General features: G+C 46.4%; 1 protein-coding gene across 1 annotated transcript in view; it reads right to left on the reverse strand.

The window, feature by feature from the left end:
• SLC38A1 (solute carrier family 38 member 1) overlaps positions 1-25,572 on the reverse strand; it is a 101,218-nt gene extending 75,646 nt beyond the window's left edge. The window contains exons 1-2 of the mRNA XM_070946825.1: positions 25,499-25,572; positions 6,473-6,664 (exon numbers count right to left, since the gene is read on the reverse strand). Of these exons, the coding sequence (XP_070802926.1) occupies positions 6,473-6,591 (119 nt within the window). The 5' untranslated portion in view covers positions 6,592-6,664; positions 25,499-25,572. The remainder of the gene's footprint in view (positions 1-6,472; positions 6,665-25,498) is intronic.
• Positions 25,573-25,792: the final 220 nt, after the last annotated feature.

The following is a 25,792-nucleotide window of genomic DNA, read 5'->3' on the forward strand; positions in this document are numbered from 1 at the left end:
GCAAGGCGAACAAACCGGTCAGTCCTAGAGGAGATCAACCCTGACTGCTCTTTAGAAAGCCAGATCCTGAAGATGAAACTCAAAATACTTTGGCCACCTAATGATAAGGAAGGACTCACTGTAGAACTGCCTAATGCTGGGAAAGATTGAGGGCAAAAGAAGAAGGGGACCACAGAGAACGGACGTTGGTCTTACCATGATACGTTCCTTCTCGTAGTGTAAAATGGGAGGTGCCAGGCTGGGATAGTCTATGCTCTAATTCTATGTCCTGAGTTGAAACTTCTGAAGATCCGCCTCCTGGTGACGTCTCTTCAGTTTTGCCAACGAAACCAATGCGAATGGTACACAGTCCAGGTGAATGGTACGCAGTCTGAAAGACAGAAACAACACGCTCCACGAAGGGAGCCGGTCCAGGCAGCCAGCCTCTGCCAATGCAAAGGAATCCAGTCTATAGTGGCGGATGAAGGGAGTGGGAGAAGTCCACGTAGCTGCCCTACAAATGTCCTCGACAGACGCTTGAGTAGCCCAGGCCGCAGTTGTGGCAGCACTGCGGGTGGAGTGAGCCATTATCCCTTGAGGCACCGGGAGAGCCTGAAGCTCATATGCGGATGAAATGCACGTACGAAGCCACCTCCCCACCGTGGAAGAGGTCACCCTGTGGCCAAGAGTCGACGGCTGAAAGGAGACAAAGAGAGCCTCCGTCTTCCGGAAAGAAGAGGTCCGAAAAATGTAAATACGGAGGGCCCTCCTCACATCCAAGGTGTGCCAGGTCTGCTCCAAGGTGTGCCTAGGCCGAGGACAGAAGTCTGGCAGGACCAACTCCTGTGCTCGGTGGAACAAAGAGTTGACCTTAGGAAGAAAGGCAGGGTCCAGCCGTAGGACCACCCTGTTGGAGTGAAAAATACACAGCTCTTTCCGCACCGATAATGCCGCCAACTCCGAGATCCGTCGGGCAGACGTGATGGCCACAAGGAAAGCTACTTTACACGAGAGGAGACGCAGACTAGCCTCCCTCAATTATTCAAACAGTGCCTTAGTCAAAGCTTGTAGGACCTTGGAAAGGTCCCATGTGGGATAAAGGTGAAGAGGAGGGGGTTTTAAATTAGCTGCTCCTCGTAGGAAGGTCCTCACCCTCGGATGGTTAGCAAGGGAACCCCCGTCCCCAATTGTCAATACAGACCTCAGCGCAGCAATCTGTTGCCTCAAAGTGTTAGTGGAAAGTCCCATGTCCAACCCTTCCTGTAAAAATTCCAGCACCTCCACCACCGATGCCGAAGTTGGACTCAAATGTCTCGAGGCATACCACACTGCAAACCTGTTCCACGTGGCCTTGTAAATGTGTGTGGTGGAGGGCCGCCTGGCTGCCTGCATAGTCCAGATGACCCTGGCCGGAAAGTTCTCCCTCAAGAGCCCCCGCTAAACCTCCAAGCGGCTAACTGCACTCTTTGAGGGTCCGGGTGTTGCACTGGGCCCTGACTGAGGGAGACTCGGTCCGGGGGGATCCGCCAGGGCCTGGCAATCAACAGGTCGACCAGGTCGGCGAACCACGGCCGTCGGGGCCAGTGAGGGGCCACTAACACTATCTCCGCCCCCTCCAACAACACCTTCCGAATTACAGCTGGGATCAGGGGTAGGGGAGGGAAGGCGTATAAGAGGCCCCTGGGCCACGGAGTCTGTAGAGCGTCCACTCCCTCTGCTCCTGGGGCAGGGAAACGGGAGAGAAAGCGGGGAAGCTGGGTGTTCGTTGGCGAGGTGAAGAGGTCCATCACCGGACGACTGAACCGGTTGACAATGTCCGCAAACAGGCTGGGGTGTAACCTCCACTCCGAGGGGTCCACAGTAGCCCGACTCAGCCAGTCAGCTTCAACGTTGTCCGTCCCGGCGATGTGGTCCACTGTCAGGGACAAAAGGTGAGTCTCTGCCCAGTCGCAAAGCGTCTCTGCTTCCCTCATCAGAGGCCGGGAACGAGTCCCCCCCTGCCTGTTTATATGGGCTTTTGTTGTTGTATTGTCTGTGAGAAAGAGCACATGCTGCTCCCTCACCTGAGGAAGAAAGGCCTGCAGGGACAGACGGGCTGCTCGGAGCTCCAACCAATTGATCTGCTGGGAGAGTTCTAGGTGTGACCAACAGCCCTGGGCCACCTGAGAGCCGCAATGACCTCCCCAGCCCCACAGACTGGCATCTGATGTCACAACCACCTTGTGGGGGTCCCTGAGGTAGCAGCCCCTCTGTATGGCCTCTGACGTCCACCAGGCCAAGGAGCGCCAGACCCGTGGGGGCACCTGAACCCTGACCTTGGACGAGCTCGTGCCCGCCTTCTGACATGGGAGCAAGAACCACTGTAGTGGCCTCGCATGGAACCGGGCCCAGGGAACGATATTCAGACAAGAAATAATTTTCCCCAATATTTGGGACAGGTGGTCTATCTGCACAATCTGGCTCCTCTGAATCTGTAGGATTAGCGCCCGTATGTTGTCCTGTCTGTCCTGGGACAAGAAAACCTGCCCCGTCTGCGTGCCTATCAGGGCCCCTAAGTGAACTAACCTTGTTGAAGGAACAAGTTGGCACTTTGCCAAATTCACCGGGAACCCATGGTCCCTCAGCGCACCTATTGTCGTGGCCAAGTCCTGTTCCGCCCGCTGCTGAGAGGACGCCTGTAGGAGCAGATCGTCGAGGTAGCACTGTATTCTGATGGGAAGAGACCTGAGATACACCGTCAAGACAGTGAGGATCTTGGTAAACGTCCGGGGGGCCGAGGCCAGCTCGAACGGCAGGGCAAGATATTGGTAGTGGCAGCCTGAATAACAAAATCTCAGGTACTGACGATGCTCCGGCCGAATAGGGACGTGGAGGTAAGCTTCGGTCAAATCTATCGAGGCTAGAAAATCTCCCTCCCTGATCCCCGCTAAGATGGAATGCAGGGAGTGCATCTTGAACCTCCTGTAAACTAAATACTGATTGAGTCCCTTCAAATTTAGAATTGCCCTCCACCCCCCCGAGGCCTTTGGGATTACAAACAGGATAGAATAGAATCCGCGCCCCCTTTGCCCCAATGGAACCGGCTGGATGGCCCGGATATCCAGCAAATGCTGAATGGCCGATTCCATGAGCCCCCGCCTGAACGGGTCTCCAGAAACAGGGCAACGGAGGAAACGCCTCGGAGGAGGTGAAAGGAATTTGAGGGAGAGCCCTGCTCTTACAGTCTCCCTCACCCAATTGTCCGTTGTCAGGTCGTCTCAGCGGTCTGCAAACAGGGCGAGCCTGCATCCAATAGGGGCCTGAGGCAGGCAGGCAGTCATTTCGATCTTCTAGCCCCTCTGCCTCCAGCGCCCCGAAGGGCTTGGTGGGCTGCTGCTGTCTACCCCGGGAGTAGGAAGGTCTATCGGCCTGGAAACTAGGCCAAGAGTAATGGAAGGGCCGCTGTTGACTGGGGAAGCTTGGCCCAGCTCCCCCCTGGCGAAAGGAGGGCCGCCTGAAGTAAGGGGAGGAACGGAAATCCGTTCGCCTGCTCTGAGATGGGAGTACCTTCCTCTTATCTCTCGTCGCTATAAGCAAGGGATCTAATGCCTGCCCAAACAGGAAACCTCCCTCAAATGGGGCAGAAGCTAGCTTCCACTTGTTCTTCCCATCCATGCGCCAATGACGCAGCCAAAGCATGCGCCTAGCAGTGACTGATGAAGCCATGGCCCTGACAGAGAACCTGGCAGCCACCAAGGTTGCATCTGCCGTATACTCAGCAGCCGCTATGATTTTAGAAAGGTTTTGATGGGCCCGAACATCATCTGGTGCCAAGTGGCCCTGCAGCTGATGAAGCCATCGAACCGACGCCCTGGTGAGGAAGGAAGCTGCAGAAGATGCTCTCACGGCCCACGCATCCGCCTGATGCGCAAGACGAAGTGCCATCTCCTCCCGGCGATCCTCAGCCTTCAAGGCATCCTCAGTGTCAGGTGGCAACACGGAAGAAGAGGTGAGTGCTGCTACTGGAGCATCTACCTTGGGAACCTCCAACAGGTTAATCATAGCAGAATCCACTGTAAACAATTGATTATCCAACCCCGAGGGTCTGGGGCCTGCGGCAGGGGCCGTCCACTGCCTACGTATCATGTCCAAAAACATCCCCGGAATGGGAACGGTGTCAGCCTCCACTGCTTGTTCTGTGAACAAATAATCATCCTGCTCTCCACTACCCAGGTTATCACCGGAGAGCGATGGATCAGGCCCCAAGCGAGCGGTAGCCCTGGCTTTTGACAATAAAGGCTTCAACAGGGCCGGATTAAATAAGCCCTTAAAGGCAGGCCTGGGGGGGGGGCAGTCCTGGTCAACATCAGAAACTCCCCCTCCCCTTGATAGTCTGCGTCATAATCTCCCAAATCAGAAGGAGAAGGAGAATATTGGTAGTCCTCAGGAGCTGCAACATATCCCTGAGGCTCCACTTCTGGTCTGAATGCATACATTTGGGCAAAGGCCTGCGATTGTAACTGCATACCCTCTGCAATGCCCCGTCTAATTGCCTGTTCCACCCAGGACTTCATAAAATTGGGGACATCCTGCTCCCCCACTTCGCCCTGACGGAGGCCAGCTGCAGTGGGAGTAAAAGTGGCCTCAGGAATCTTACTGGGAGCCACAGAAGGCCCTGGGGGGGGGGGGGCTGAGGTTCGGCCTGTATCTCCGGAGACCATTGCCTCTCATGACCAGCCACAGCAGGAGCAGGTAAAGGGTGTGGAACTGCTGATTCTGTATTCTGAACAGGTAGATGATGTACAGTCACAGGCACCTAAGAGGATTCTGGAGGTGCATTAGTGGCAGATTTGCAAAGGGCCTTTGTAAATTCTCTGTCCAAGGCCCTTTGCCTGACTTGAGCTGTCTTTTCATCGGCCTTGGAAAGCCCAGTGCGAGCCCTGGGCCTGGCCTTAATCTTGTTGGCTGCTGCAATACTTGCAGTGTGGGGCCTAGAAGTAGCTCTACCTCTGTCCAGAGGAGGAGACCAAGAGCCCTCAGCCGAAAAGGAGGCCCGTCCATCCACATCCCCCATATTGAAAATAAGCTTTCCAGTCCAAATTTAAAGAGAGAGGCCTGATTTAAATGAAAGAGTCCAAATTTAAATGAAAGGCCTGAGTCAATAAAGGTAGGTATACTGGCCTGAATGGAGACAAAATGGCCGCTGTCTTCTTCAAAATGGCCGCTCGCAACTGTCAGGATTCAAATCAGCCCCAGGAAATAGAGAGCTCTGCCAAGTCCGTTCAGGCTGCAAAGCAAGCCCGCAGACCTCAAAGAGACTGGTCAGCAGTCCAGGCTCCCATCCGCAGCCGCGGAGAGCCTACCAGTCTATGCCTCAAAAAAAAAAAATGGCTTGCCTCAGAAAATGCCGGGGGAGCAAAGCTGCCCGGACTTAAAGGCCCCCAAATTGTGTGGGAACAATGGTCGCCGCGACTTATAGGGCAAAATCCAAGTGTGGCCAGGCAGCTAGAGCAGCCTTTCCTCGAATCCAGGCTGCTCTCGAAGAATTGAGGCAAAGCAGCCCGCGCCCAGGCTAAACAACGCTGGCGCGGCTGCAGTGGCTTCAGAAGGCTTTAAAAGTACAAAAAAAGCTGCTCCGCCTCACAGCTGAGAGGCGGTGATCAAAGGGACGCTGCGGCAGCGTTAAAATGGCTGCGCGGCTCCCGCGGCTTCCACAGAAGATCCTGTGTGCTCCGGAGGTGTCTGAGGCAAACCGGGGTGAAAGCCAGCCAGCTAAGCCTCACAGCCACAATCCAGGCAGGGGAGAAAGGGGGGGGGAACTTCAGCAATCCCCCACATCCAAAAACGGCAGGCAGAGAGCCGTCCCCAGCCAGTACCTCATAGATAAGCAGTCCTCTTTCAACACAGAGCCTTAAAGGTACAGACACACTCACAGAGAAAAAAAAATGGTAAAATAAAAGGAAAAATAATAAAAATTCCAGGGAAATATTACTAGGCTAAACTCACAGCTCAGGAGCTGAAAGAATTGCAACCATGAGTTAGGCTGAGTTGAAACAAACTGAAGAGGCGTCACCAGGGAGGTGGATCTTCAGAAGTTTCAACTCAGGACATAGAGCTAGAGCATAGAATATCCCAGCCTGGCACCTCCCATTTCTACACTATGGAGAATGAGGTGGCTGGATGGAGTCACTGAAGCAGTCGGCATGAACTTAAATGGACTCCAGAAGATGGTAGAGGACAGGAAGGCCTGGAGGAACTTTGTTCATGGGGTCGCGATGGGTCGGACATGACTTTGCAACTAACAACAACAACAACAAATACATTTATATTCTGATTTTTTTCCCTTGGTTTTAACATGAACACCAATAAAGGATTGATAATGTTCAAACTGCCTCTTTGCACAGGATGTGACTCAGCATTCATCAATTGTATTTCAAGTTGGGTTACTTTTTTAAATACTATTTTTAACAAATGTTTTCAAATGGTCAGTTTAGGGTAACAGAAAACTACTCACCTATTCATTTGTCCGTTTTCTACTTCTGTAAAATCATTAGAATCATTGCTTATGTTGTCATCCTCAGGAACCTTCATATTTTGCATCTCCGTTAATTCTAGTGTTATTCTGAAAGGCATCTTGATTTAGAGAACTTATACTGGAGTTTGAATTTTGGAACGAAGTGACCAGCTACACAATGCGTTGGACAACCTGAAAAAAAGGAGTAATTAAAAAATAGCAAGACCACTGATAAGAAGATCAGCAATTATCTCCCAAAACACTATGCAATATTTTTCAATTGAGACAATTATTGTCTGAATTGACACTCATTTAACTCTGCTTTCTGTAAATACATCAATCTGAGAACTTTGATAACAGCTTAAGATACAAATTGACTTTTTCCTTTGTGTTTAGGTGAAAGGGGAAAACTGAGTAAAGGAGAGAAGCATTTAAAATGTTTAGGTAATTTACATAAACTAATAAACAAGAATCCTAAAATATTATCCAAAGTGTTATAGAAATATATCACAGGCAACACTTCCTGCAGTATTGGAAAAAAATCAACTCTGGTTATACCAACCAACTCGTAATGGTACTTCTGAATTAAGTCTCCTATGACACCTGAAAATGGGATTTTTTTTTAACTTTCTGTATACTTATTGCTAATCCTGAGCATATTTTACATGAGGGTCTCAGTAGCAACCATTTGTTCAGCAACCATTTGAAGTTATAACACTGCTGAAAAAATAATTTTATGGCCCATTTACAATCTTTGCAGCATCCCAGGTATACAATCAATCGCCACTGTAGTCACTTCTACACCTTGTTCTGTGCCTGATCTGCATTTTTCTCTTCCCCACACCCAAAGCAAAAAGATTGGACAGATAGGGATTGCAAAAAAGTAAGCTGTTTGCTCTTCTATACATCAAAGGCAATGCAATCATATCAGAAGCCAGGGCTGGGAGCCTCTACACAAATAACTTACAATACTCTGTTGAAATCTCTTCCTCTCCAATCTCTCAGCTTTGTGGGGCAGAGAGGGAGGAAAAGAAAGGTGATTTATGTAGAAAATATTTCCTTTGCCTGACTCTTCAGCAGGGAAAAAGCAGCACTGCTTAACTCATTCTTTGCATCAGTCTTCATGCAAAAAGAAACTATAGCCCAACCTACCAAAAACATAACTGTAAAATACAGACTAGAAATGAAAGTTAAAATAAGCAAAAAAAAAAAAAAATAGTAAGAGAACACCTGTCTGATCTTGATTAATATAAATCACCGGAATCTGACGGATTACATTCCAGAGCTCTAAAGGAGCTGGCAGTTGTCATCTCAGAACCACTGTACCATATCTTTCAAAAATCCTGATGCACAGGGGAACTATCAGAAGACTGGAAAAGAGCTGATGCAGTTCTCATCTTCAAAAAAGGGAAAAAAACAGACCCAGGAAACTACAGACCAATCAGCCTAACATCAATACCCGGGAAGATACTGGAAAAAATAATAAAAAAACAGACCTGCAAACATCTAGAAACAAGTAAAGTAATAACTAGAAGTCAGCATGGGTTTGTTAAAAACAGAGCATGCCAAACCAATCTTATTTCATTCTTTGACATAGTGACTAAATTAGTGTACCAGCAAAATAGTGTGGGCACAGTATACTTAGACTTCAGCAAGGCATTCGACAAAGTAGACCACAACCTACTTCTTGGTAAGCTAGCAAAAAGTGAGATAGATAGCATCACCACCAGATGGATTTGTAACTGGCTGACAAACCATACTCAACGAGTAGTCCTTAATGGTACTGGGTTTTTTTTTGTTTTTGTTTTTGTTTTTTTTATTTATATGCCGTCCTTCTCTGAAGACTCAGGGCGGCTTACAAGGCGTTAAGCAATAGCCTTCATACTTTTGTATATTTTATACAAAGTCAGTTTATTGCCCCCACAAATCGGATTCCATTTTACCTACCTTAGAAAGGATGGAAGGCTGAGTCAACCTTGAGCCTGGTAAGAATTGAACTCGCAGTAATTGCAGGCAGCTGGAAGCTAAATACTACCTTTAGTAGCATTAGTCTGCTGCGCCACTCAGGCTCAGTAATACTCAATAGTGCCCAGTACTCTTTAATATCTTCATAAAGAAGATGAGGGAATAGAAGAGGAACTCACCAAATTTGCAGATGATACTAAGCTGGCAGGAATAGTCAACACCCTAGATCTGTGATGGCGAACCTATGGCACGCATGCCAGAGGTGGCACGCAGAGCCCTCTCTGTAGGCATGTGTGCTGTCGCCCCAGCTCAGCTAGCTCGTCATCAGGTTTCCAAGGCGCGCATGCGCATCAGTCAGCTGGTCGTCGGGTTTCCGGTGCTCTGGCGCACGCGTGCACAACTTCCAGTTTGGGCACTCTGTGCTTAAAAGGTTCACCATCACTGCCCTAGATGATAGGTTCAAGATCCAGATGGATCTTGACAGATTTGAACATTGGGTCCTAACGAACAAAATGAAATTCAATGTAGAGAAAAGTAAACTCTTACACTTAGATAAGAACAACCAAAAGTACACATATAGATTAGGAGAAACCAGGCTCAATAGCAATAACTGTGAAGAGATCTTAGAGTCTTAGTGGACAACCAATTAATTATGAGCCAACAATGTGCAGCGGCAGCCAAAAAATCCAATGCAATCCTAAATTGCATTAACAGAGGGATTCAACCAAGATCAAGTGACGTACTAATATCACTCTATAATGCCTTATTAAGACCATGCCTAGAATACGGCATCCAGTTTTGGTCACCACACTATAAAAAAAGATATTAAGATTCTAGAAAGAGAGCAGAGAAGAGCAACAAAGATGATTAGGGGACTGGAGGCTAAAACATATGAAGAAGTTATAGGAACTGGGCATGGCAAGTCCAGTGAAGAGAAGGACCAGGGAGACATGATAGCAGTGTTCCAATATTTGAAGGGCTGTCACAGAGAGGAGTGGGTCAACCTATTTTCCAAAGAACCTGAAGGCCAGACAAGGAATAATGGTTGGAAACTGATCAAAGAGAGATTCAACTCAGAAATAAGGAGAAATTTTCTGACAGTGAGAACAATCAACCAATGGAACAGCTTGCCTTCAGAAGGAGCTTCACCACTGAAAGGTTTTAAGAAGAGACTGGACTGCTATCAGGGGTGAAATGCTCCCGGTTCGGACCGGCTCGGGCGAGTAGGTAGCGATGGCAGCAGGCAATTCGGAGAACCAGTAGCAAAAATCCCTGCCCCTGCCCCCCATGCCCAGCTGAGCCGCGTGATCATCAGAGCCTTTTTTTCCTTTTAAATGGCTCTGACGACCCAAGCTCTAACGATCCCAGCTGAGTTGCCTGCTAATCAGGCAACTCAGCTTGGATTGTCAGACCCATTTTAAAGAAAAAAAGTTTCTTTTTTTTCTCCCCCCCAGCCTCCAGCTTGCTTACCTTACTTAGCTGCTGGTCGCAACGCCTGCCTTGCTTCGCTTGCTGTAATACCTGCAATCCATTGCATCAGCAAGCAACTGAATCTCCCTGCCTGGAATCAAGCTCATCGATGAGCAGCTCTGTCTGCAACTTTAAGACTTGTGGACTTCAACTCCCAGCAAAGCTGGCTGAGGAATTCTGGGAGTTGAAGTCCACAAGTCTTAAAGTTGCCAAGGTTGGAGACCCCTGTTCTATTGGGTAAGTTTTTTCCCCCTTTGGGAGCTTTAAAAGAAATAGTTAATTGGGGTTTTTTTAGTTGTTCTTTTTTTAGACATAGCCATTTAAAGTTTAAGAAGTTTTAAATTTAGCTGCTTTTATATAAAAATAAAAATAAAATATTTTTTTTTAATTTGATTTATATGCCGCCCTTCTCCAGAGACTCAGGGCTGCTTACAGTGCATTAAGCAATAGCCTTCATACTTTTGTATATTTATACAAAGTCAGCTTATTGCCCCCACAAACTGGGTCCTCATTTAACCTACCTTAGAAAGGATGGAAGGCTGAGTCAACCTTGAGCCTGGTAAGATTCGAACCTGCAGAAATTGCAGGCAGCTGTGTTAATAACAGGGTGCATTAAACCACTGTACTACCAAGGCTCCTTGGTAGCTTGATATTTGTGTAGCTTTCTGAGATTTAGTGTGTTTCTGTAGTGTTTCACTCTAACTACACAAACACACAAAATCTCACAAAACTGTATGTGGAATTTTGTGTGTGTAAAGTGTGAAAGTTTATTTTTTAGGCTTTTTGTGGCTGTGTGAGGTTCTGTCAGCCTCCAACTTTCTGCTTTGGCTGCCATAAGAAACGGGGGAGGGAAGAGCGGGGGGAGGGAAGCAAGCTGGTGGATTTTGAAGAAACGAAACCTAAGCACCGAAGTGGCTATCGGGTCAACCGTCATCGCGTTCCTGATTGATGACAATGCCAGACGTGCTTCCACCTGACCTCTGGGAGACCTTTGGATTAGGTGATTGATGATGGACAGTGGGAGGGGATGCTTTCTATATGCAACTTTCACACCTATTGCTTTAGTTTCAGCTTTCCTTTGGTTGTGTTCATTTCATCTTCCAGTAAAAATACATTACTCTATAAAATATGGAGTTTGGCTCATTCTTTCCTGGACTTTGAAGGAAGCACACCTGACATTAAGCTGTTTTTCCGAGAAAAGAAGGATGGTTCCTTTCGCTTGGTAGTTGATTATAGGAACCTAAATGAGATTTGTGTGGAGAACGTTTACCCCCTACCACTCATGAAGGACATGCTATCTCACTTAGGAAAGGGAAAAATCTTCACCAAACTTGACTTACAGGAAGCTTATTACCGAGTGAGAATTAAAAAGGGAGATGAGTGGAAAACAGCATTTAGCTGCCCACTTGGATGTTTCCAGTTTAAAGTACTCCCATTTGGACTACAGGGAGCCCCTGCTGTATTCATGCAATTGATTAACGAAGTACTGCATGAGCAGCTATTTAAGGGGGTTCTGGTCTACTTGGACGACATTCTTATCTACTCAGAGAACATGGACAATCATGTGAAATTGGTGCGAACGGTTCTGAAAAAACTCAGGGCCGCTGAACTATATGCCAAACTTTCTAAGTGCGAGTTCCATCAAAGTAAAATTGACTATCTTGGATATCGCATATCACATGAGGGGATAAAGATGAACCCTGGGAAGGTTCGGGCCGTATTGGAATGGGCCGCCCCACGCACCCAAAATTCGGTTTTGCGAATTTCTATAGACAGTTTATCCCTTCATTTGCCAAAATAGCTCTGCCTATAACAAATCTTCTGAAAACTAAGGGTGAGGAAAAACCAAGGCCCTCACGACCTCTTGAATGGACTATGGACTGTCAAGCAGCTTTTGAAAAGTTGAAACGACTGTTTACTGCTGAGCCGGTCCTCAAACATCCAGACATGGAAGAGCCTTTTGTAGTACAAGCAGACGCGAGCGACGTGGCTGTGGGAGCAGTACTTTTGCAAAAGAACGCAGAAGGGGAATTACAACCCTGTGCTTACACGTCCCGTAAATTATCAGAAACCGAGAGGAGATGGGCCATATGGGAAAAAGAGGCTTTTGTGGTGCGATGGGCATTGTTAACGTAGAGACAATTTCTGGAAGGAGCAAAGCACCCATTTGAAGTTTGGACTGATCACAAAAATCTGGAGGCGTTAAAAACACCACGTAAACTGTCACCAAAGCAAGCTCGTTGGGCCCAGCATTTCAACCGTTTTAATTTCACCCTACGCTACATTCCTGGTGGAAAGAATTTCATGGCGGATGCACTCTCCAGAATGCCTCAATACAACAGTACCAAGAAAGAAGTGGTTCAACCCATCATCCCTTCCACACAACTGGCAGTGCCCATGACTACCAGAGCGCAGGCGAGGGCCGATCCAGCTTTTTCAGGCGACCTACTACAGAAATTACAAGAAGCCTTAAAAACTGACGAATGGTTTAAAACCCATTCAAATGAATGTACCCTCCGTGATGGTCTAGCTTGGATAGGGGCTAAATTGTATATCCCTGAGAATTTAGACTAACAGTATTACAACACGCTCATGATGCCAAGGCAGCCGGACACTTTGGATTTGTTAAAACTCTACATTTTGTTAAAAGGCAGTTTTGGTGGCCTGCCCTCAAAAAAGACATAGAAGCATATGTGGCTAGTTGTCTGGTGTGTGCCTCAGCTAAAAGACCTCCGGGGAAACCACCTGGGTTGCTGTAGAGTGTGGCAAGACCGGATGCACCTTGGAAGGAAATATCCATGGATTTTATTGTTGACCTACCAGAAAGTGAAGGGTGCACAGTCATTTGGGCAGTAACGGATTTGTTTTCCAAACAAGTACATTTCATCCCCTGCTCTAAAATCCCTTCAGCAAAACTCTTGCAAAACTGTTTATTCGTCATATTTACAGATTACATGGAGCTCCAAAACGTATAATTTCAGACAGGGGTGTACAATTTACTTCCAAATTTTGGAAGGAGTTTTTAAAGTTAATAGGCTCTGCCCAAGGACTAAGCTCCGCCCACCACCCCCAGACCAATGGGGCCTGTGAGAGAACCAATGCTGTGTTAGAACAGTATCTGAGATGTTATGTAAATTACCAGCAAGACAACTGGGTGGACTTATTGCCATTTGCGGAGGTGGCATACAACAATTCTATCCATAGCAGCACCGGGTTCACTCTATTTAAGGTAGCGTCTGGTCAGGATTTTGTGCCAATTCCTGAGTTACCACAAGATACCCCACAAAACCCATCTTTGGTTGAGTGGATCGAACAGTTACGGAGCACTTGGGCTGTAGCTCGAAAAGCCCTAGATGATGCACACCAAGCGCATAAGACACAAGCAGATAAAAAACGGTCCACGGCACAGGTGTATAAAGTGGGTGACAGGGTTTATCTTTCCACCAAATACTTACAGACTTCACAGAAATCAAAAAAGCTTGGACCCAAGTATGTGGGTCCTTTCCTGGTCACTAGACTTATTAATCCAGTCACAGTTGAATTGGAATTGCCAAAAACATTGAGACGGATACACCCTGTGTTTCATGTTAGTTTGTTGAAACCAGAACACTTGTCCCCTTTACGACCCAACCAAGATTCTCCTCCTGTTCCCATACTGATAGAAGGGGAGCAACATTTCGAAGTCAAAGAAATTTTAGACTCTAGGAAGCACTATGGTAGGGTGCAATATTTGGTGGCTTGGAAACATTTCCCTTTGTCTCAAGCTGAGTGGGTGAATAAACGTGATGTCCGGGCGCCAAAGAAAGTACAGTTGTTTCACAACAAATATCCTGATAAGCCTTAATGTCTATATTGCAATCTTTTTTTTTCTTTTCCCTTCCTTCTCTTTTCCCTATTTTGGACTAACGTCTTTTCTCTGGAGGGGCCGAATGTCAGCCTCCGACTTTCTGCTTTGGCTGCCATAAGAAACGGGGAAGGGACGAGTGGGGGGAGGGAAGCAAGCTGGTGGATTTTGAAGAAACGAAACCTAAGCACCGAAGTGGCTATTGGGTCAACCGTCATCGTGTTCCTGATTGATGACGATGCCAGACGTGCTTCCACCTGACCTCTGGGAGACCTTTGGATTGGGTGATTGATGATGGACAGTGGGAGGGGATGCTTTCTATATGCAACTTTCGCACCTATTGCTTTAGTTTCAGCTTTCCTTTGGTTGCGTTCATTTCATCTTCCAGTAAAAGTACATTACTCTATAAAATATGGAGTTTGGCTCATTCTTTCCTGGACTTTGAAGGAAGCACACCTGACAGGTTCCTGTTTGTTGCAGGGGCCATTTTGGGTCTAGCACATCTGCTTTTACATTGTGGGTGAGCCAGTTGTGTTGTGTTGTGTTTTGTAGGTTAAAAAAGGGCAAAGAAGTGACATTGACTTGTCCACGCTGACCCAGTTACCTTACCACCAAGCTCTGCCCACTAAGCCACGCCCACAGAACCAGTAGCAAAAAAATTTAGATTTCACCCCTTACTGCTATCTGTCAGAAATGGTGTAGGTCTGCTGCTTGGGCAGGAGGGCGGACTAGATCAGGGGTCACCAGTCTTTCAGACCTCAGGGACCACTAAATTCATAATTTTAAATCCCGCAGACCAATATGATCTGCCTAATGACTGGCTGGGTGGGTGTAGATAGGTGACCATGTGACTGGGTGGGTATGGCCAATTCATTGTCACTCACATCGAGGGGCACCTTGCCAGCCTCTACTCGCCCCTCCCCTCCCAGCCACTCCTCGCCTCCCCACCTGGGCTCCTTAGGGCCCCAACAGGAAGCAGTTGTTGAAGCTAAGCAGCCACCACAAGAAAGAGTTGGCAAAACAGCTGGCTCAGTTCAAATTGGATCTGACCGAGGAGGCTCAGCAGAAGCACTTCACTGAGGACTAGGAGCATAGGCTTTCCAAGCAGAGGGAAGACCTGCGGGAGTGCAAGGCCAGGTACCAGCGGGCTGAGATGCTCAGCCAGTTCCAGGCCATGATGCAGTCCCACTGGAACAAGGCCCTCCGGCTCTTTGCCACCAGCAGCACTTCCCTCCAGCCTTTGCTCAAAGCCCCGCACAAGGAGACTGAAAAAGATCCCAAGTCAGAATTTCTCCCCCCCCCCCGACCCACACAAAAAGTCCCAATAACACAAACGTTCATTGCACATATCCGGCCCAGGGGCCATATTTTGAGGACGCCGATTTATTGCAATATAAAAAATGCAAATAATTTTTCTGCAGACCACCAAAATTTTCTCGCGGACCACCAGCGGTCCATGGACCACCAGTTGGTGACCACTGGACTAGATGACCTACAAAGTCCCTTCCAACTCTGTTATTCTGTCCTACTGCCAATGCATTCATTTTGACGTGTAGAAGAGCAAACAGCTTACTCTCTTGAAATTCCTCTTCAATATCTCTGCTCTGCAAGAGGGGTTCATACAAAGGAGAGACTACCTACATAAATCACTTGCTTTTTTCTCTCCACTTCTCTCACAGAGTGGGGTTTGGAGAGAAGGGAATTTCAAGAAGTGTAGGGTGTTTGTGTAGCACACCCTGATTCCCAATGCAATTGCATTGCACTCAACCATTCCAAAGGGCAAGGGGTGTTAGGAAGCAAATCTAAGGAATAATTAATTCAAGCAACACTGAATTTACATATTGCATTAAGCTATGGATTGTTCAACTAATCTTTGTTTAAATAAACTACAACTGTCAAGTTCCTACCATAAGCTAGCCATAAACCTTTGTTTATAAAACACAGTAGCTGGATTCATATAATATACTAAGCCAAAATCAAATTAATCACATTACAACTTACTACAATATGTAAATACACCCACTGATTTGTTCAATCAATCATATTTAATGCAAACCATAGTTCAATACAATGTGTTAACCCAGCCAAAACAACTTGGGAACGTTAACTGGGGTTTTGTATACTTCATTAAAATATACATAGACACTCTTTTTTCAGTACAATTTGGCTTGCTTTCAAGCTGTTTTTGCTAGCTTTTGCTTCAGAATATTTTGTTGAGAGACTGAAATTGGGATCAATTCTGCATTCATAGCTCGTTAAATACTTCTTGATGTTTTCAAACACAGAATATTTCTTAATCTGTTCCTTTTATATAATGGCATAAATTGGTTTAAACTGGGCAAGACCATATTTTCATTGCTGAGTTTAAGGGAGTTTCACTAAAAAGTACATTGATCATATCTCTATACATTTGTTATTGTTTTCATTTTTCAGATAGGCTTTTACTTCAACAGGAAAAACACTTTCTTGATAGGCTGTAGTGAAACTTTAGAAGATAGAAAAAAGAAGAAATTACTGAGCAATTAAAAATTTTGAAGTAACAGTTAAAGGTAACTCTAGAAATAGAACTAGGACAGACGATATGATAGGCTTTGTACTCAGGTATCTTTTTATGCCAAGTTGTCACCTCTTTAAAAAAATTCTGTAAAATAGTCATTCAAATCAAGAAATTTGTTGTAAAATTGATATTTGCAGTATTTAATCCTGAAATTTGTTTAAAGTGTTGGAACTAAACAAGGACACATGACAAGCCTATATTACAAACACCTTTTACCTATGGTTTGTATGCAAATGACAATAAATCAAAATCATGGTTTATAAACCAGTATATGTTTCATATGTTATACTAATCTAAACAAGAACAAGGTATCTTAAAATCATGTGAATCCAATCAACATATGAAATTGTTCTGAAGGAATATGGATTATAATGGGAAGGGCTTCTAGATCATTGGAAGTGTCCGATTGTTACTTTTGCCATCTTTTTTCTTTGTAATTAAGTCACCCAAAATAAGTTTACCCTAAATTAAAATTTCATGTTTACATTATAAACCATATGCAGGTAGTCCTCGGGTTACAACAGCGAACCCAAAATTTATGTTGCTAACCAAGACATTTGTTAAATGAATTTGCTCCATTTTATGACGTGTCTTGCCACATTGGTTAAGTGAATCACTATAGTTAATAACATGGTTATTAAAGTGAATCTGGATTCCCCACTGACTTTGTTTGTCAGAAGATCACAAAAGATGATCACATGATCTCAGGACACTGCAACAATCATAAATATGAGCCAATTGCAAGTGTGAAAAATGATCATAAGTCACTTTTTCAGTGCCATTGCAACTTTGAGCCATCACTAAATGAACTGTTGTAAATTGAGGAATACTTGATAACTGTATCAGGTTATTTTCAAAAAGGATTTCCTTTCTTGCTTTGCTCATATATCTGATTGTCTTCTTTTTGAATGAAACCATGTTCACATGACCAGATATATGAACATATGGAAATCAGGAACAAAGTCTGTTATTACAAATATCTTGTTCTTCCACCTGTACATGTTCAATAAATCTAGCTTGGCTACTGGTACATTATGTTGTAGCTGTTTTACCATTAAATTACAGAACATAGAAGTTTACTAACCTACTCCAAACAATATGTCTTTAATTTGAAGGAGGAATAATTCCTCTGAAGATATTAGGAAACTCTAGTTTTCTTGAATTAACTTAGTATATTATTAGGAATCATTAAATTCTTCTGACCTTTCTCACTCACTATAACTTCGCTTTAGGCAAATCCCAGGAATCATCACAGGAAAAATTGTAAATTGATTTAAATGCACTTTACTTTAAAATTGCTTTAGCCAAGCTTGGGAAAATGTATTGACCAATCATAATTATTCAAAGATTCAATTAAATGTTCTTTCCTCTGAAAAAACCCTTTGAATGAAACACAATAGAAGTGTTTTGCCGTTTAATACAAAGTAGTTATGAGTACTATGCCACAACAGAATGCACTCTAAAGTTCCTATGAATATATAGGGTCATGATGGTGAACCTATGGCACCCGTGCAAGGGGATCATGCATAAGATTGCGGCAGTAGAGCCCTTGACCCACAGAGAGGGTCTCCTCAGGGTGCCGTCGGTCAAGCAATGTCGACTGACGACCCCCGGGGGAGAGCCTTCTTTGTGGGGGCACCCGCCCTCTGGAACGAGCTACCCCCAGAAATATGACTGATCCCGGACCTCCGTACTTTCCATCAAGCTTTGAAGACCTTTCTATTTCAGCAAGCCGGGCTGGCTTAAAATTTTAATGGGTTATTTTATGGGTAAAGGGTTTTAAATTTTGGGAAGCCAATTTGATTTAATTCTGTTTTAATTTATTTTAATTTTTATATTGTATGTATTTTAATCTTGGCTGTTCACGGCCCTGAGTCCTTCGGGAGAAGGGCGGTATACAAATTTAATAAACCTTAACCTTAACCTTAACCTTGCCGCGTGTTTCCCGAAACCGGTCTGGCCTGAAAGGGGAGCATGGAGGATATCGCAGCATCGGAGCCCTTCCCGGCTGCTTCCCAAAGCCAGCCTGGCCTGAGAGAGAATCACGCGGGAGATTGCAGCATCGGAGCCCTTCCTGGTTGCTTCTCAAAGCTGGCCTGGCCTAAGAGGGGATCGCACAGGAGATCACAGCATCAGAGCCCTTCCCAGCTGCTTCCCAAAGCCGGCCTGGCCTGCAAAGGGAGCGTGTGGGAGATTGCGGCTTCAGAGCCCTTCCCGGGTATTTCCCGAAGCCAGCCTGGCCTACGACTGGAGTGTGCAGGAGGTCACCAGCCGGACTAGCCCAGAAGCGGCGTGTCCCCCAGTTATGGGCTGGATGTGGGCCCAAGGTAGAGGGGAGGGCGAGTTGGCAACCCTCGGGAGAGCACTGTGCTTAGATGCTGTGTGCTCTCAGGCCTCCTGTCCATCTCTGCTTCTGCGAAGCAGAAAGAAAGTCTTATCCCATGCCCTCCCAGGGTCCTGGTCTTGGTGCTGATTCAAGGGCTTCCTCCATGGACCGCTAACAGCCCAAGGTTGGTGGTGCCAAGGCAGGCCATGCCTCCCACTGCTTTGAGCTCGGAGCTGTAAGCCGCATCCATTGGTAGCTGCACTTTACTCCCGAGCACTGTTGGCCAAAGGTGGTAGGGAGAAAGGCGAGGGGGCAGCACCGTTGAGGGCACCGGAGCCAGGAATGGGCAGGCAGATTAGAGGCAGCCAGTAGATTGCTGACTTGCTCACTCAACTACTCGCCCCCCAGAGCATGCAGGCAGCGAACGAAACCCGTGTCATGGCCGCTGCCGCTGCCTCTGTGCTTCAAGGCCGAGCAGCAGCATGGAGAGCGCGGACCTCCTGAGCCGCAGGAAGCGGCTGCCAGTGATGCCCTCAGGTGAAGATGTTGCAAGCAGGGAGGCTCAACCCACCTCAGGAGCCGCAAAGCGCTTGCCACCCCTCTGACACCCACCAAGTGTCCTCCAACTGCGAGTACCTCTCTTCTTCCTCCTTCCCAGAAGTGCTTGCATGCCCACCGGGAAGGGAGAGGCTGGCGACTGGCTGGGCCTGCTTTAACAGAGAGGCGTCCTCACCATCCAGAATGGCAGAGAGGTCCAGCTGGCCAATTTCTAGCTCCAATGGACAGCAAAGCTAGGGTTGACCCCAGCTGCTTCTCTCCATCACAATGATTTCTGGATGCAGCTTACAGCTGCGAGCCTGAGTGGCGGCTGCCTTGAGTCTTCAAATTTCAAGTGACAAGAGATGTGTTACTTTTGGGTAGACTGCAGGATTGCCCCACCTGCCCTCTGGCCAGCTGGTCTTCAGCGCACGGCTCGTTGGCCTTTGGACATCAGATTCCCACCACCCAGCACCAGTTCAGGAGGTCCTTCCCCCACAGGGGACAGAGAGAGGGAGGGAGGAGGGAAAGTTAGAGGGACGTGAGGGGGGGAGGGGGAGGGAGAGAGAGAGAGATAAACTTACTGATTGTAAGCTCCTTGTGGCTGAGAATTGCTGCAAAACAGAGTTTCCTGAAGTGGACCAGTAGACTCCTAAACAACTTAAAAAAATGATCTACCGTGTTTCCCCAAAAATAAGGCCGTCTTATATTTTTTTGAACCCTGAAATAAGCGTTTGGCCTTATTGCCATGCGCTCCAATTGGGGATGTCTTATTTTGGGGAAAACAGGGTAGTAAAAAGAAAAGTCATCCAAAACAGCAACATGCCAGCAAAAGCAAATAACACACCCAGGAGCAAAGCAAATTAAAGTTTAATTTGTGTGTATTGCTTAATGGACTGCAACGCCCACCCAGTCACATGACCACCTAGCCACGCCCACCCAGCTGATACAGTCTCCCCAACAGTCTGAGGGATCGTGAATTGGCCCATTTAAAAAGTTTGAGGACCTCTGACATAGACAAAGGCATTCTTTAATCATCCAATCCAATTCTTCTTTATCTCTTACATCATTGTTTGATCCCTTAGATTAATTATAGCTGCACTGAGAGAAACTATTCATTTTCACATAAATTAATCATTCTTTTTCTTAAAAGTGCAAGGTGTTCTTATGGGATTTTTGCTCAAAAAAAAGAGAAAAATGAACTTTTTAGATTTGAAACTTAGAAAGATGATTCAAGATTGCAAAAATTACAACAGATTTATTCCATACTTTAAATTGTCTCAGTTCCGTTTAGATACTGCATACTTCACAGACTTCAGGAGGTAAATGTTCATGCCACCATTTCCTACCAGATGAAAGTCTGAAAGTTTTGTCTGGTAACATACAACTGTGGCCACAATTTGCTACAATTTTAAGAAAACCAAGGGACCTCCTTCCAGTAAATATACTTTAAAGCTGTTACCGAGAAAAATGTGAATAGTGTGTCATGGATGCTATTTGGCAAATATTACACAACTGGTATACAAGGAAGTATCTCACCAAGATATAATGAAATGTCACTGGTTTATCTCAATGCTTTGCTTGGACTGGCATACAAAGCTTCAATTATGGCACAAAGAGGAAACTTAACTCTCTTAAGTACTCCTTTATGTCATTCCTTTGCTCCTGCAAGGAAGACGTGTTTTAGCAAAAAGGCAAGTGCTGGAAGAAATATCCCTCTTGTTCAGTTCCAAGCCAAGAGAAAGACACTGGAAAGAGGGAGGCTGATTGGAAAGATAGTTTAATGATGAAGCAGAATCACATGAGTTCTGGTGCAGCTGACAAAATGGAGTTGAGAATGAGGGGTTTTTATACCTTCTTTGGGCTTTGCACTTGAACTTCCTGTTCCTGTGCAAGAATATTCTATTGGCTGTTGTCAGATTCCTATCGGGTCCTAGATGTTTGTCTGAACTTCAGGGTTTGGTTGAAGTTTGGACTGCTCTGAGATGTTGCAATGAAGAGGTTTATGTTCTGAAAGGGTGTTGGGCAATTCCTATTGTGACTTAAAGGCTTTGTCCTGTGTTGGATTTTGAATGAGGGCTAATCCTACCTTTGCCTTTGTTTCAAAACATCCTGCCTTGAAAGGATTACCAAATCTGCATTTCTAAAAGCTGGCCTTAGTATCTGCTGGGAGCAGGGAGATTGAGTCTATTTTTGGTGGGGTCTTATTTCCCACCCCCCATCTACTGGTATGAGGCAGGGGAGTGGGGCAAGTGGCCCCTCATGCCAGCCTTTTGAAGGGTCGCAGCAGGCCATCCCACCATCCACGAAACAGCTGATTTTCAGATGCCACTCAGGCCGCAGCCTCCAGCACGCGTGGCTGTTTTTGCAGCCGATTACGGCCGCAAAAGCAGCAGGAGGCCAAGTGACGTGCCCCACAGACCTTTTGTCTGGCCTTCCAACGGGTACTGTAGGAGCAGCTACCAGTATCCACATTTTTTTTACTGTTATTTCATCCCAACCCACATAGCCCAATATGGTGTTAAAAGTTAACATTTCAGAAACACTACCATAGCTGAGGAGGTCTCCCTGTGCAATGCTCTGCTGCAGCTTTGGAGCAAACCTCTGCATTCACCTGCACAGGATTGCAAGACTGGAGGCCCCAAAGCCATGGAGGGAGTGTTTTTGGATGTGCATCTGTGCAGGACACATCTCTGAAAAAACGATCTGCAGGTGTGTGTGTTTGGGGGGGGAGATTTTTCTGCACATTGTCCTAGCTGTGGAGGAAAGGATGCACACACACACACACACACACACACACACACACACACACACACAGGTCCCTAAACCCCCCATCCCCCCTCCCAAGGCAGCCACATCCCTTCACTAACCTGCTTTCCAGCTCCGTTCTCTACTGCACCTGCAGGACAAAGTAGTCTGTGCGACTATGGTAGAAAAAAAAATGCCAGAAATTCAGACCTTCCAACTTCTCACAAAAAAAAAAAAAAAAAAAAATCTCGCAAAGTTGGAAGGTTTTTTTTATTGTAGTCCCACAGACTACTTTTCTTCCCGTGCATGTGGCAGTGGAGAATGGAGCTGGAAAGCAGGTTAGTGGAGGGATGTGGCTGCCTTGGGAGGGGTGGGGGTGGGGATTAGGGATTGAAAAAAGCAGAAGGCCCCACAAGCCTCACGCCCCCTTCAAAAACACAGTCTTACTTCAATCGGCTGCAATGCCCCAAGTTGGCACACCCCGGCCTCCGCCTGCTCTCTGACATTAGATAGGACTTCTCGCACATGCACGTAAGCACACGTCGCACATGCACAAACACACACAGAGAGGTTTGATCGGATCACCCGCTGCTTCTGCCTTTTGCTGGTTCCTTCCCAGCATGTTTTGGAAGGGAGATAAAACTAAATCCTGCAGTCTCTCACAGCAGCCATGCAAACCCCAGCACGGGCAACAGCAGCTACGCCTTCTTCCTTCCAAAACATGCCAGGATATAATCTGAATAACACCGGCAGCAGTGAAATGCTTCCTGAAAGGGAGGTAACAAACAGGAAGGGTGCCCGAACTCACAGCATTTTGTTTTGATTGAGGTGTTGCTTGCTCACTTGGTATGGTAGGAACTCTTTCATGTGTGCAGGGAATCTCCTTTCCTTGGGGTTCCCTGTACACATGCACATCCATGGTTTCGGCATAAATCATCCCCAAGGAAAGGAGGATCGGCAGAAAAATCCACCCTCCCCCCATTTCCTTGGGGATGATTTATGCCCAAACCATGGATGTACGTGTGTACAGGGTTGGCGGACCTGATGAGCGGGGGGATCTGGTTTAGATGAGTAAGGTGGGGCAGGGGGGCAGAATTGGGTTGGGTGAGCTACTGTTTCGGCAGACAGCAGCTCCTTGGCAGCCCTGCAGCGGGATAGACAGATGGAGGAGGGAAGGGAGATCACCCCTTCATCTTTGCACTCCAAAAATTGCCCCACACCAGACAAGAGCAGACAGCTGGAGGAAGGGGCGATTTCCCCCTCCCTCCTTCATCCCGCTGCAGGGCTACCATAGAGCTCCTGCCAGCTGAAGCTGCAGGATGGCCAAGAGCAGCGTGGCCAGGAGGGCAAAGAGCCCTTGCAAGGCCAACAACAGCGGGTGCAGCCAGGCAGAAGCAGGGGAGGCAGCAGGCAATCCCAATGCGCCACACTGCTTTCTCCCTTGTAGCAGCAGCCTGCATAAGCACACAGCCAGCACGAGAGCTAGCGCCCACCAGGGCCAAGGCCTGAAGAGTACTGTTCTGGCATGTTTTAGAAGGGAGATAAAAAAAAGTCCTGCAGTCTCTGGCTGCCACCATGCAAACCCCAGCATGGACAACAGCAGCTGTGCCTTCTCCTTTTCAAAACATGCTGGGACGGCATCAGCAGCAGGCAAAGGCAGCAATCCGATCAAGAGCCCTCTCACAAGGCCAGCAGCAATAGGTACAGCTGGGCAGAAGTGGGGGAGTGGGGGAAGAAGGCAATCCCAACGTGCTGCAGGCAGGGCTGGGGCTGGCAACACCTCCAGGTGCCCAACTGATCCGTGGGCCGCAATTAAGGTGCCAAACTTCCATAAGGTGACCAGGGAAGGGAAGGGCTGCCTCCTGTGCTGCCCACGCTCACCCATTCACTAGGGCTTATTTTGGGGGGAGGGCATATATTTACGCCCACCCCAAAAATCAGGCTTGGCCTTATTTTCAGGACATGTCGTATTTTCGGGGAAACACGGTACTTTAAAAATAACTTCAACAAGCAAACTTGTTGAGGCTCAAAATATTCTTGTATTTCAAAAACACTTTATCAAGAAGCAAAATGTTTTATCAAAAAGCAAAATGTAATTACCATCCACAAAGGTAATTTACATTTCAGTCCAATTAAAGGCAATGGCAAAACAAAATAAAGAGTAAGCTGAAACATGAAAAAGGTAGAGGAAACTCTAATAATATCTGGCCTGATTAAACAGTCTATATATACATTAGCTATAAAGGTCATGATGATTGTGCTATTAATAAATTTTCACTTGCAATTTTCTTTTTCCTTGTAATCTGATGACAATAAATGAAAGCAACAGGTTCTAATTCTGCTTTGCACACAAATGAAACAAATATTCTGAAATACAGTGGTCTGTAAAAACCATGAAATAAAAGAATAGATTCTTTCTGAAACAAAGATAAGAAAAGATGCCAAGTATCTTATCCATGCTGGGGCTAGGCCTGCATTCCTAGCATACCACACTCCCTGTGAAGTAACTTGAGGGAAAAGAACAAAGAATAAATGTCAATTATATCTATTAACCAATACCTAAATTGGGAAAAAAAAACTTTACAGAATCTGTAAAGCATCAGTTATATTTCAATAGACAACAGACTATCAGCAGGGCTTAAAAAAGACAAAACAGCATTGGGTTTAATGATTTTTTTTTAAATTCAGATTTCAGCAGATTTCTTCCTTTCAATGGGAATGGATGTGGCCAAGGTTAAAACAAAGCTTAAATGAATAAAGAAATTTATTCAAAATGCATGCGGTTTTTAGTCAATAGATTGTTTTTTTCTTTTAATTAAATCCCGCACTAACTTCATTAAAAGGCGCCCAGAATACAGTAAGGCACAATTTTCTAAAAAAGAAGAGGAGAGTTCGCAGAAGGACAGCGGCATTTCAAGTAGAAATCTTTTGTAAAAAGAGGACAAAGAATTTCATCCTGCGATCCCTCTTCTCCCCGCCTCCAAACGCTATAAGGCTGGGAGTTTCATTTATTTTCCAAGATACATTAAAAGCTCTGCATAGAAGCACCGCTCGAGTCCTATCCTAAACTGTTCCTCTTAATTATGTCACGATTTTTTCTATAGGATATCTTTCTCTCTCTCTAACGGAAATGAGTCGTCAGTCACCCACAATACTGTTCCGCGCCTTTTTCTTTTAAATAATGAAGGAAGCAAGGCGGGTGGGAATAAAAACGTGGCTCGCCCCGTCCGAAAGTCTAGTGAAACCACTACAGTGCTGGGGGAGACTAGGCCAACTTGCGCATTAGGAGCGTGAATATTCCTCGCCCGCCACGCGGCTTTCTCCTCCAAGCAAGGTTGCCCGGGACAAGGCATCACCGCCAGTTTTGCTTCTCTGACGTCCGCCTGCTAGGTGGCTGGAGAAAAAAGGCCCGGCACACTAAGCCGCCTTTCGAGCCATCTGCCCCGGCAGCCCCCAAGCTTTCTTGTGTCTAGACTCGTGTCTAGAGCGAGGTGGGGAAGAGGCCTTCCCTTGCCCACCCAGTCTACCTGTAAAGGCGAGCGACGCCTTTCTCTCAGGCAAGAATCCAAACCACGGTACCTCGGCTGTATCTCCGCCTTGCGCTTTTTTTCTTGCAGCTCCTGTAAAATACCTCGCTCGGGCGCCGGGAGCTCCTATTAGGCTGGGTTTTACCGGAACGTGTGTAAATATTTTCTCAGTCGTCACTACACGCTGATGTAAAGGTCCACGGCTACATTAAAATCCTTCCAGGAAAAACGTGGCAGAGCGCGCTATGAATAAATGAATAAATGAATGAATGGTCGGCGGCAATTTCATGCGGCTGCACAGCGATCAGCATCCCTTCCTCCCCCTTCTCGACATCAACCTACGTAG

Source organism: Pituophis catenifer, unplaced genomic scaffold, assembly GCF_029215685.1.
Source record: "Pituophis catenifer annectens isolate HBS135680 unplaced genomic scaffold, rPitCat1.0.hap2 SCAF_7, whole genome shotgun sequence".
NCBI lineage: Eukaryota > Metazoa > Chordata > Lepidosauria > Squamata > Colubridae > Pituophis > Pituophis catenifer.